Source organism: Mobula hypostoma, chromosome 7, assembly GCF_963921235.1.
Source record: "Mobula hypostoma chromosome 7, sMobHyp1.1, whole genome shotgun sequence".
In the NCBI taxonomy this organism is placed as follows: Eukaryota; Metazoa; Chordata; class Chondrichthyes; order Myliobatiformes; family Myliobatidae; genus Mobula; species Mobula hypostoma.
In genome coordinates, this window is record NC_086103.1 from 154,313,390 (window position 1) to 154,326,990 (window position 13,601).

Genomic DNA, 13,601 nt, shown 5'->3' on the forward strand with positions numbered 1-13,601 from the left:
GATTCTTGCATCCAAATTTTACATAGTAAGATTGAACATTCTATTTCCAATCAATTTGGATTTCTAATCAAGACTTAAAATAGCTATTCAGAATTAATTTAAACTATTTATAAAGTATCAAGTTACTGTATTTTAAAAGATATCTGAAAATGTGTCACTCTAATTTGAATTTCAATTAAAATGACTGAAAACTGAACTTGTAAGTCTTGCATTAATAAGCTAAAACTTATTCTGTTTAGGCACTTTCTTTATATTTACAGTAAACAAAATACTGCAGTCAGTTATCCAGATATTCAGCTAACTTCACTGAGTAACTGTCATAGAAACAAATTCAAAGCTGTTATAAATTTCAACAGCTTTTAAGTTCTCTGCTACTGAGTCAGTTCCAGATTAACATTTTGAAACATCGTTCAATTCAGTTCAATTGAATGAGGTCACAGCTGATTCAAGACACAACTTCATTCGTCCACTTTTGTTCAATATCCCCCAATGCTCTTAGCTAACAAAAGTCTACCGATCCTGCTCAATTAAATTAAAATCTGCAGCCTTTTGAATGCCAGTCTTTCAGATTTTTACCATTCCAAGTTCAAAAGTGCATCCTAATTTCATGCCAAGTTTTGGAACACTGATTTCATTATTATGATTCCCTCAGAGGATGAAGCTTATCAATATCTACCCCATCAAGTTTCCTTATCATTATACACAATGAATTACTGTATATCACCTCCTAATCTTCATTATTTAATGGAATATAAACCTAGCCGATGAAATCTGTGCTCGTCTTTTAGTACTTCCAGTTTCAGATATCATTGTGTTTTGCTATCATAAACCACTTAATAATGTTCAACCAAGCAAGAAGAAATAATTTTATAGAACGCTGATTATCTAAGTCTTTAGAATAACTCCATTTGAAAAAATATATAGACATCATTATGACATAACAAATAGAAGAGAGAGCTTCTTTGATTCCACACCCCACTGAATAAAAACAAGAACATGTATGACCTGAAATCAGTTTTAAATGACTTCTCTCCCTACTATCCCATATAGTAATGACCAATATTCAGACTCTTCTTACCTGTAGTTATATTAACTTTGTTAAATCTAAACTGTAATCCACCACTAACATCAACTTAAAAACTAGGGAGGTGTTCTGAAAGCAGATATGGAAATGGTGCAAGTCTGTTTAACCTTTCAAAGGACTTCTTCCTTGTGGTGAGAGTAACAGAGAATATATCCATTCAGAACTGTCCATCAACTGCTATGTTGTCAGCTTGGCTTAAATGTTTGCAGCATAGGACACAAATTACTGTTGAGATTTTATAACAACACAGGCCTCAGAACATATATCTAATAAAAACATTGTAGCATGAAAAAAAGAGGATGCTGGAAATACTCAGAAGGTCTGGCAGCCTCCATAAGATACTGCCAAACCTGCATATTTTCAGCATTCTCTGCATTTATTATCAATTTCCAGCACCTGCAGTTCTTTTTTCATTACTCTTCAAGAACACTCTGTCCATATTATGTGGCAATAAGACAATACGAGACTGCCATTTAAAAAATTATAATTGAACAAATACTACTTTTTTATTGGTCTTCTTGCCATATTAACTATATATAGGTCTACTTCTGGAGCATTCTATTCTGGTCTATTCCTATCTTTGTAGTACTACTTTTTAAACAGCTTCCTACACAATGCCAAACGATGTTGATAAGTCTTTTTACTGACAAAGAAGTGCATAACCAGAGTTCGATGTTAATTGTTAAAAATACTTTATTAACAGTATAATTTATTTAGTACTGACCTGCTTGGGCTGCAGATTGCATAGCAGCTGGGAGAGAGCTTGGCACCAGTCCTGCTGGTGGTATAATGCTGCTTAGGTTTATACCAGTAGGGGTTATGGCACCAGAATTGCTCCCCAACATGGGGTTTGAACCACTCATTAATGACTGTGCTCCACTGGAAGGGAGAGAAAAAAACAAAAGCATTGTCCATATGTCTCTTATCTTTCAGCTACTTGACCATTTTTTCAGCATTAGTTTTGGATAAGCATGCTATATACTGTACAGTTGAAGAATTGGGAAAGTTAAAACCTAACAGGGTTATAGAAAATAAATCCCACCAGAAGTCCCGAGAAACATTAGTGAATACTGATCGGTAGCAGTGTTGTCATCATAATGCAGGGTGGTGGTAGTAGCAGTAATCAGAAAGGTGAATCAGAGAATGCCTTCCACAGGAAGAAAATCATTCAACAAAATATGACTAACACCATTCAAGGCAGTAAATGCAATCATCATACTTTAGAATAGAAACATTTCAGGGAAGATCAAAGATTAGGTAGGTCTGTGAAATCTGGATTTATTTTCTGTTTGACAACAACTCTCATCTCAGAAGTTGCTGAACAATTACCAAACTTCACCTGATAGTTATACATTTTAAAATGAAAATTTTAAATGTTCAAACGAGTAGTGACTGCATATGACATGTTACAAATCTTCACTCTTTTCAAACAATGAAATACTGATATGAATTAATCTTTGTATATGCCATTGTGAAAAATAGCCAAGACAATCTGAAGCATTACATTGTGCGGTACACAAAAGAGAACACACAAAGCTATCTAATGAAGTTGGGTGCAAATTTGCTTACTCTTTGGGACTGATTTTATGATTAGTGACAGAGAGGATCCCTTCATGCAACTGAACAATTAAACCTTTCACTACAACTTTGAAGTAACCAAAATAAGGTAAACCCAAGGAAAATTATTCCACTCATCATAGAAGATTAAATGTTACAAAGACAAGGTAAAGTGGCTTTGCACAATGTGGTATGAATGCTCTGTGTTATTAATGCAATAAAAGGAATCTATGAAGGCAAACACAAGAGATTCTGCAGATGCTGGAAATCCAGACCAACACACACAAAATGCCAGAGGAACACAGCATTTCGGGCAGCATCTATGGAGAAGAATAACAGTCAACATTTTGGGCTGAGACCCTTCATTAGGACCAATGCAGTAAAACAGAAACACAGTGTATTTATTTCTGGGTGTATTGTTGTGGTAAATGAATTTTAGTGTTTGGTAGTTAACCAGCATATTGTCCGAATGAGCCACAATAAAAGTCTAAATTATTGAATACAGATAAAATTTCACTTCAATATCATTAATTATATATCCAGTTAAATGTACAGGCAATGTTTAAAAGTTTCATAAATTTCCTTACCAAACAGACCCCACTACATTGATGAAGTTGAGACTTGCTGGATTTGTCATCACCTGGGTGGATGAACTCCCTGTAGTAATGGAATTTACCATGGTGGAAAGAGGAATGGTCATTACTGGCAGAGCTTGACTGAGAGCCAACTGCTGCTGGGCAAAAGGGGTTAAAAGGGTCTGCGGGTTGAGGCCTGATTCTTGTATAGAAGGGGTAGCTGTGGGAGTGGCTGTAGATACGGGGGTTTGAGCATCAGAAGGGTGTGGAGTTGATGAAGGGGTGTTGGTTGGTGTAGGGGTAGATGGCTTGGGTGTCCCAGATCCTGCTCATTAAGAAAAGAAAAAGTGCCAGGTTATTACTTTAAAACTGATGTAAAGATTTTATGCAAAACTGAGCAAAAAAAAAACATTTAATGTTAATGCTGAGGGAGGAAACGCGTTTCAAAAGAATAGACACAATGATCTGCAACTGCATGGCTGTCAAGCACATTTCAAGGCCATATGCAAACTTTAAATCAAATCATTTTCCATTTATTTTGAGTGATACAATCGTTTCACACATTGCAGCTGAAGTATACAACTTAGAAAGCTATACTTTGAAAAAAACCTGACACTGCTTCAGAAAAAATGCATAATCTAAATCAATTACTGCAACTTTTATGCTCTGCCTATGCACACTGAAATAATTAAATATTTAATAGAGAGCATACAGTATTGTATGATTTTTTAAAAATATTGTACTTGCCATACATTAAATAAACACTATTGGGTTAAATAGACTTACACATTCTCCCAAATGGTAATCTTGCAATACATATACCATTGTGGCCATACATGCAAAAGAAGCAAAATGACCTTATTGTGCACCACTAATATATTTTAGTGACTACAAAATTAATAATTTTACAGATTATTGACGAGAACAACTTGTACCATAGATAAGAATACATTTTAATAATGATTGCACATATCAAGCTTATTGAAGGTCTTCCAAATTTTACTTCTAAAATCCAAGGACCATATGTAATCTTTTTTTTAGGATCATAGTCTAACATGCAAAGTTTGCTTTTTTTTATAATATATTTTAACAACAGAAGAATTCATTAGTTTAGACTTAAAGTTTACAAATCAACTACTTTAAAGAGATCTGAACAAAAATTTATGTCATTTATAAACAGTGTCACCCCACTATTATCTAAAAGAGGATTGATGCCTTTTTTAATACCTTTCTACCAAGTAAGTGGCTCTACAGGTATTCTAAAGATATTCCTTTAATATAGTGGGCGAAATAAGGTTTGCTGATGCTTATGGCAAATTAACTCTACAAACCAAGATGTAATTTGTGATCTCTGTGACTATATGCTCAAAGACTCTAGGTAGAATAATGTATAGGGTATTGCCTTAGCTCCTTTCAGCACCTTAACAATTGTTCTGAAATATTAGAATCATTAATTTAATTTCAGGTGTTTTTAGTCAGTATAAATGCAAGCCTGATGTAATATACAGTCACCGTCAATTGTTGTGAGGCATAAGCTGTTGTATTCTAAACATCTCCACACTTCAGCTTTTTAAGGATGTATTAATATATTTACTTGCTTATACCCCAGTTCTGAAAAAGGATCGGTTCCAAAGAGATTAATTTGTATTCTCTCTACAGACGCTGATAGATTTGCTGCAGATTTTTAGTATCTTCTCATTTTGCTTCAGACTTTGTTTTTCTTAAAAAATACATGTAATTACGTTAGCAAGATCAATTCAAGAAAAATCAGCAAGTCAACTAAATATAATGAAAACAATGTATTCTTGTACACTGGACGAACATGAAGATTATTTTTCATGGTCTTTCTATCATCAGATGAAATTATTATTGCCTTTCCCACCTCTGTTTTTAGTGCCCATCGTAAGAAGTTTAGTTATACTTATTTACAAAAGCCATTTGAAGCTAATTTTCATAAAATATGAATTCCATTCACGAGACTAAATAGTGAAATACGGGCTCCAATAAGTACTATGAGATCCAAAATTCAAAAAAGCCATTGATCAGATGCTCTGCAAATCTCAGAATACTGTTTCTTCAGCTGTCAAAGCTAATCACTGACAGCCTGAAAATCCAAAGTGGAAAATAACAAGTTGTCCTTCTACAAACAGTAACAGTCCATTTAAATGGAATACAAAAGACACGGACAGGGATTGAAAGTAGTCAACAATCCCCTCAATATTCTTTCCATGGTTCATGAAGCAATATAAGGCTATTTAACCTACGTCACAGGAAGAATTTCAAGAGTATATATTGTTGACAGATGCAGATAAATTAAGTTGCAGAAAGTGAAAAAAGTGCCCCAAGGAATGTTAGGAGGATATCAAAAGAATTGACTCCCTGAGACTATTTTCATTTTAAAAAAATGATGGGATATTTCAAGTGGTAAATATATTCTCAATCATTTACTTTACACATGATGGCAAATTTTGAACAGCCTATCCTCCACAACTGAAGTCGTTATGCTTGGAGAGATTTACGGACTTTAAGTGTATACATGATTAGGTAGTATACTTAGTAAATCTTGAAAAGTGCCCAAATAGAGATAGGGAATTGATATTAGCCTCATAGCATGTACCAAATGAATACTAAAGAAATATTATGCACTCAATGTGCTCATTATACTTCCTTTCTGATACAAAGTCTAATTAATATCATTTGATACCAAATGTCCGGAGGAGCTACAACACAGAAACACCCACATTTTGAAGACAAAAAGTAAATTTCATTCTAAAAAACCATACTACCTCGTACTAAATCTAATGAGCACAGGAAACAATCTCAGTAATTTTGTCCATGTACAATGAAGATGCTGAATAATCATACAATAGTGTAGATGAGGAAATACCACTTGGAGGATTGAACCTAATTTGGTTCCACCATTGGAAATACACAACATGTTCACCAATGCATCTTGGTATCAGGAGAAAATTACTGGACTTTAAATTTAATCACCATTGCCTCTGTCACTTTAACAGACAAAATAATTTTATGAAACAATTTATTGAGACGACACATTCATTTTTGAAGGTATCTCCAATTTTCCAAGGCAATTTACCTCCATAGCAGAAGAAATGTTAGATCAAAGTTCTGGCTGAATAATCTGAAGTCAATTTGCTACAGAAGGTCACTGTTAAAACCCTGCTACATATTCACCTTGGAAGGTAGCTACTCCATTCAATGTAAATTGAGCTTAGCTAGAAAACTCAATAAAGGCAATAAACCCTAGTTCGTACCCCTTTAGCTATACAGAAACATGGAAGAGAAAATTAAGTAACAATTAAACTGCAGGGATGTAGATGTTACATCCAACAGTTCTTTTCTGTGTATCTCATATTTTATGTAAGTGAAAGTGCAAGCCAGACATAAATTATAAAAATTGTGGTAAAACAAGATAAATTATGATAATGGAAATATATTATCAACTATGGAAAATATTTATTGAAGGTGGCATTAACATGTATAACATGAATTATAAGAGCAAGAATTTTGTTTTATTTTTCAGTCTTGAAAGAAAATTTATGGAAAAAATGCAGATAGTTTAACATTTTATGTTAACTTTTTCATGATTTAGCTTCCTTTGGCATTTCAATGCACAGAAATTAGAGCATGGAAATTCTCAACACCCAGTTTTCAAAAACATTCATCCATGGTTTGGATAGGCCATTATGCTTTCAAGGAAGTTAATACTGTCTCAGCTGGATTCTTTAGAATAGGGAAATTCTATGAATACTTATGAAGATTGTGTCAATCTTGATTCCATTTGTAAATAGTGTTTAATTTTAAAATTTATACAATCCTGTAACATTCAAGAAAACTCTGACTCATGTTTACTACCTCTTGTTCTCAAATGGTTGAGTTTAGTATAAACTTACAGAAATGGTGATATGCAAGGCTTTCATAAATTTTGAATATAAAGTTATTTAAGGACTAATGCTGACTTATGCTCATGACCCTGGCAATACAAGGTTTCTTTTGTAGACTAATTACTGAGAAAATAATATTTTAAACACTTAGTTTAATAATGCTTAGCAGTATTTTAAAACAAATCAAACACTGGACACTTATGATAATGTTCCTTCCAATTTTAATATATGTAACTCCCTTCTCACTAATTCCACAAAGCACTTGTAATTGCATTTCTCTATAGAAAATATTTGAAAAGTCATTATGAAAGAGCATGACCCTAAACAGAATAAATTCAACTGGGGGAAAATTTTACTTGTTTTTCCACTCTGATGTAGAAACAAACTAAACATCTAAGGGCACGCACACATTGGATGTCACAAAATTAACATGCAATTACATCAATGCGTAAACGGCAGCCCTATAAAAAAAGATCATGACAATTCAATACCTTGCACTGTACTGCACTGAATTCTAAAAGTAAACTTCCCATAGGACAATTACTTTTAACAAGTGTCACGTGTATTTTCACAAAGATATTCTCAAGTATTAGACATTTCTGAGTTTTGAATAGGGCTGTCCAGCAACTGTGATTAATGACACTATTTAACAATGCATAATAATAGTAGTTTTGAGCACTTCATTTAAAGTATGATTGAATACAAGTAGTTTTGGAAGGTGCACTTAAAAACAGTGTATTATTGGAGGGAGGATGGAAAGGAGAGTGGGGGGTGGAGTCAAAGTCCAAGCAAATTATTATCAATTTAATGTCACAATATACTACCTACAGATTTCTTGTATAATCTACAGAGAGGGAGGGGCAGGGGTGCAAGGGAGAGCCATGAAGAAATCTAAGCTCTATGCTTCTCCTCTATACTATTTCCCCCTATCGCTATCCTTACCCGATTCTACCCTACCCCTTTTCTTCCACTCTTCTCCCTATACCCTCTTTTTTTCCTTTTTACAGGTGTTGCTGCTGCCTGGCAGTTCACATAGAAGCAGAAGTTAGAGCTGTGCCTGTAGTCAGCAGCTTTGGATGTTGGGAGTTCAGGGTCGGAGGGTTCTCCCTTCATCTTAATGCCCAAGATTAATGCAGGCTGTCAAGGCAATGGAAGTAGGAGGCGGACTGGACTGCTAATCAGGTCTAGAAGCAGCAGTGCTTGGGCACGGTCAGTCAGTAGAAGTCTGGAGTGGATTTAGCATGGAGGTGGGGGCTAGGAGACTTGATTGGGGTGGTTATAGATCCAATAGCCATGATGAAAATAAAGGGACATTTGAAGCAATGTGATGGTTCACTTAAAGACTTTGAAAGGTATTGTGGGAAATTATATATAAGGTATCATGGGAAATTACATATAGTTCTGAAAACTGCAGTGCAACCATTTTGCAAAAATGCACACGATTAACAGGTAAAAAAAAGTTACAATTTCAGATTACTTTATTTGCAGTGTTAATGCTAATTATTTGACAGCCCTAATTTTAATGTTTCTTTGTTAAATAATTGGTATATTATAGAGTTTGATGCAGTTATCTCCATTGTGTGAAAGTACAGTGACTTACAAGTTCATTAAAACAGAAGCATAATAAAGAATCATCTTAGCTACAAAATATTTACAATGAAATAAATCAGTGTATTTATATAGCACTATTCATGCCTAAACACTTCACTGTGAACTACCACAATATATAATGATAATTATGGCAGCCATTCTCTACAAACATTCTACAAACATCCAAAACAATTTTAGCTGGCAATGGATTAGGGAATAATTGTGACTCATTGTTAGTCAAGCAGTTCTGTCAACTCACTTGAACTATTGGAACTGATGAATAAAACATTCAAAAGTATCCCAAGCAATGCCTTGAACCCACTGAACTGCACCAGTTTCATCCTGTTGTGAACCACAAACAAAAATACTGCAACTGATTCAAGCTGCATCTTAATTTGCGCAAATTTCCAATAACTCAAATCCGCTGTGCTCGCTTATTTCAGTGACTCCTAGTCCAACAACATAGTTTAAAATACTCATTCACATTTTCAAGTCTCTTCAATTCTTTGACCCACCCTACCTCCGTGACCTCATCAAGTTTTATAATCCTGGGACAACTTGGCTGCTCTAATTCCAGCCCATTTGCTTTTGATTTTTATTACTCCAAGGTTTTGCACACAAGATAGTTTTCAAGTTCTTTAGTTTTCTTTCTTGAACCTTTCAATCTCCCCTGTCTTCGTTAATATTCTTCTCAAAAACATAAAGAGAGCTGCCAACACGTGGCCTGGAGTCAATACAACCTGATAAATGTCCTGTGATGTTTTACTATGATGGAGACACTAAATAAACATGTTGACATTTGTTCTGGGCAGATTAAGTAATTCTGATTCAGGTACAGTAATTAATACAATTGTTAATTCTGAGGATTAACTTATTTTCTGTAGTTGTAGTGATTTACTGAATTAATGCACTGACCCTGTTTTACTCTAAGAAATTTTAAGCACGCAAGTTCAAGTGATGTGATTCCTTGACTTTATCACAGTTTTTTTTAAACCATCAGTTATTTTACACACTCAACTATATCAATGTGTAAAAGCTTACTTTTTCATCTACAGCACTCATTTATTTTCACTTTAACTGTTCTGAGTACACAAACATTTAAAAGCTGTATTGTACAATTATATACATCAAAGTTAAGTAAATTATACACTTAAATCTGGCACACGTTCATCACAAAAGATTTCTTAAGGAAAATCAATTTAGCTTCTTGATGCCTATGCACATCATTAACAGTGAACTAGCCACATATATGTTGCTAGTTATTCCACTCACTTTGCGATGAGCCCACAGGAGACATGGCAGGTGGTGAGAGCATGTTGACTTGATCCACTGAATGCTTTCGAGACAGATTAGCACTTTTGGTAGTGGGAGGAGGGGGAGTTGTGGACTTCAGATGGCCACTTGGTTGCAATGCACCAAAGACATTTCCTAAAATAAAGAGCACAAATATATTTCAGTCCAACACAAAAAGGAACTCGCACTTAAATCTGAGCAAAATATTGCATCTAATTTTCCATTCCCCATTTTCACTTCTGGTCTTCTCTTGGGCTTCCTTTTTTTTTAAAAAAAGAACAACTAAAGCATTCTTTCCTCAATGAGAAAATAAAGCAGTTGGATCAATTTCCTGGCCTTTAATTCTCTGTTTAGATTTGTTAAAAGATGGGCACAAAGGAAATTTAATGAACGGAAATACGCTATTTGATCTAATAAATCTGTTTTATCTTTAACCTCCAATTTACTTTCACATTCTTGCTTACCGGGATGGCGGGACTCTCATAGGTTGAAAGATTGGAGTGACTGGGCTTGTATACTCTGGAATTTAGAAGGCTGAGTGGGGATCTTATTGAAACATATAAGATTATTAAGGGATTGGACATGCTGCAGGCAGGAAGCATGTTCCCGCTGATGGGTGAGTTCAGAACCAGAGGCCACAGTTTAAGAACTAGGGGTAGGCCATTTAGAATGGAGTTGAGGAAAAACTTTTTCACCCAGAGAGTGGTGGATATGTGGAATGCTCTGCCCCAGAAGGCTGTGGAGGCCAAGTCTCTGGATGCTTTCAAAAAAGAGATGGATAGAGCTCTTAAAGATAGCGGAATCAAAGGTTATGGGGATAAGGCAGGAACTGGATACTGATAGTGGATGATCAGCCATGATCACAGCGAGTGGCGGTGCTGGCTCGAAAGGCCGAATGGCCTACTGCTGCACCTATTGTCTATTGTCAAACTCTCTCTCCTTTGCCATAATACACATCTCAAAAACTTGTCAACCCAATACATTTGACAGCCAGACTACACAAACCATGTGATTAATTTTGAAGTCAGTCCTTTAGAGTTGGGGATATTTTGTTTAACTTTTATAACATGATTGAGTGACAGAGCAGACTCAATGGGCCACATGGCCCACTGATCCTTGGAGATGTACTGCTAATGCACTAGCCTGACAAGACATACTGTGCCTTGGAAAAGTATTCACTCCTTTGTTCACATAAATGAGTATTACAACCAGGGATTCTGATCAATTTAACTGAGAATTTTTATTTGTGAATCACATGGTCCTTTTTCCACAGTAAAGCCCAAAAAAACAGGGAAAATTATAAAACATAAGAAACTAAAAATTTAAAAACAGAAATGTTGGTTTAGAAATATTCATCCCACTTTGATCAGTACTTAGTTGAACCACCTCTCAACTATTACAGCCATTAGTCTTTTTGGATATGTCTCTATTAGCAAGATATGCCCCTTCCTCCTAGCAAAATTGCTCAAGCTGTGCCAAGTTAATTGGGGAGTGGCAGTGGACAGCGGTCTTGCCAGAGATGTTCGATTGGGTTAAGATCTGAACTCTGACTAGGCCACTCAAGAACATTAATTTTCTTCATCTGAAGCCATTCCATGGTTGCTCTGACAGTGTACTTTAGGTCATTGTCCTGCTAAAAGACGATCTTCCTCCCAGTTTAAGCTTTCTAGCAGAGGCTAGCAAGTTTTAACCAGGATATCTCTGTATTTAGCAGCATTCATCTTCTCAACAATCCTGACCAGATTTCTAGTCCCTGCTGCTGAAAAGCATCTCATAACATGAAGCTACCTCCCCCATGCTCAACAGTAAGGATGGTGTTACCTGGCTGATGTACAGTATTAGATTTATGCCATACATACCAGTTACAGTTGAGGCCAAAAAGTTCCACTTTAGACTCATCTGACCACAAGACCTTCTTCCACACCTTTACACTATCTTCTAAGTGATGCTTTGCAAAGTCTTTTTGGGCAAGGATATGCTTTTTTTGACACGTGTCACTGTCTCAAAACAATTTTTTCCAGATGCAATTGCTTCGTGTGGATACAGGTGCAATGAGAAAACATGAGTATGAAGTTGGTATTCAACTGAAGTATTTACCTGAAGAACCTGCACCGGAGCTACTAGGGAGTTTTATGGGTGGAGGTCTGTGCTTTACGCCCTTTCCCAGTATAGAAGACTGGACAGATCCAGAAATTTCTTCAGATTGCTACAAAACATAAAAGATATGGCTAATCAGAAAGTGTAATTGATATAGAATATATATAATCAAGATTTTTTTTAAATGGTAAATTTTTCCACAAAAAGAGTAGTTAGTATCTGGAACAAGCTGCTAGAGGAAGTGGTAGAGGCAGGAACAACAAAAACATTTAAGAGGTATTTAGACAGTCACTTGAACAAGGCATAAAAGGACACCAATTAATGCAGGCAAGTGCGATCAGTCTAGACACAGTGGCCAAAGAGCCTATTTTTATGCTGTACAAATCTATGACTATGAGAACTCGGAAAAAAATGTTAAAAAAAAAGAGAAACGGGGAAGGGCAGAGAGAACAAAAGGGAAAATGCATGATAGGGCAGACCAGAAAGACAAATGATGATGATATTAGACAAAACATGCTAATAAAAATATCTCCCATAGATCCAGAGGATTTGAGAAGTCTCAAACATCAGAAGAGAATATGAAAAAATTAGTGTGGGAAATGTGAATGCAGTATTGCTCACAAAGTTGAAACTTCTACACCAAACTTCAATTATATTTATTTTATGGAATATTTCCCTTCAGTCCACAAGGGTGCCCCTGCGTTTCCAGATGTTTGTCATTTTAATTCTGATCCTATTTCTGACATCTCTTTTCTTGGCCTCCTACAGCATTAAACTCAAGGACAGCACCTCTTCTAAACTGGCATATTACACTTTTAGTACTCAACACTTGAGCCTATTCAAAGGAAAGGTCATTGACCAAAAATATTAACTCTTTTTCTCTCACCACAGATTCTGCCTAACCTGCTGAGTATTTCTTGCATTTTTTGCTTTAATTATTGAAAAATGCAGCCTTATTGTACTATTAGTTTCTACCAACGTGTACATATTAACATGTGGAACAATATCAGACTTGTACATTGTTTGGGCTAAAAGAAATCTACTTCCTCTGATTATCAATTGTTTTGTTATTTTATTGATCAGATTATGATTTTAATACATTAAGTTATCAATTTACCCTTCAGATATGAAAATAGTGGTTTTTAAATTGGTAAAAGCATTTGTTATTGATTGCAATTACTTAGACCACCAGTGGTATTATATGGGAGACTGATACTCTTTGTTCAGCTTCTTTGCAATATAGATCCTGAGTGTACTAACGACCAGAGAGTGACCACTCTGAGATTCAGTCTGTCTGTCTAGTACCATATCCGATGCGGACTCTGGTGACCATGGTTTTCCATATAGATCTATCCCTTGTTTTTTTGGATGACTTCCAGTTCCTCGATGTGTAGCCACCAAGCTAGGCTTTTGATGTACATAAGCCGAGGTCTTCCTCTAGGTTTACTCCCCTCAATCTTTCCAGAGTATGAGTTTTTCTAGTTCATCTTTCCACATGAT

General features: G+C 35.4%; 1 protein-coding gene across 8 annotated transcripts in view; it reads right to left on the reverse strand.

The window, feature by feature from the left end:
* The window catches only part of supt20 (SPT20 homolog, SAGA complex component), a 62,704-nt gene that overhangs the window by 14,938 nt on the left and 34,165 nt on the right, over positions 1-13,601 (reverse strand). For all 8 annotated transcript variants that reach the window (XM_063054353.1, XM_063054352.1, XM_063054358.1 and 5 more), the window contains exons 17-20: positions 12,102-12,210; positions 9,984-10,139; positions 3,229-3,541; positions 1,809-1,963 (exon numbers count right to left, since the gene is read on the reverse strand). In XM_063054353.1, the coding sequence (XP_062910423.1) occupies positions 1,809-1,963; positions 3,229-3,541; positions 9,984-10,139; positions 12,102-12,210 (733 nt within the window). The remainder of the gene's footprint in view (positions 1-1,808; positions 1,964-3,228; positions 3,542-9,983; positions 10,140-12,101; positions 12,211-13,601) is intronic.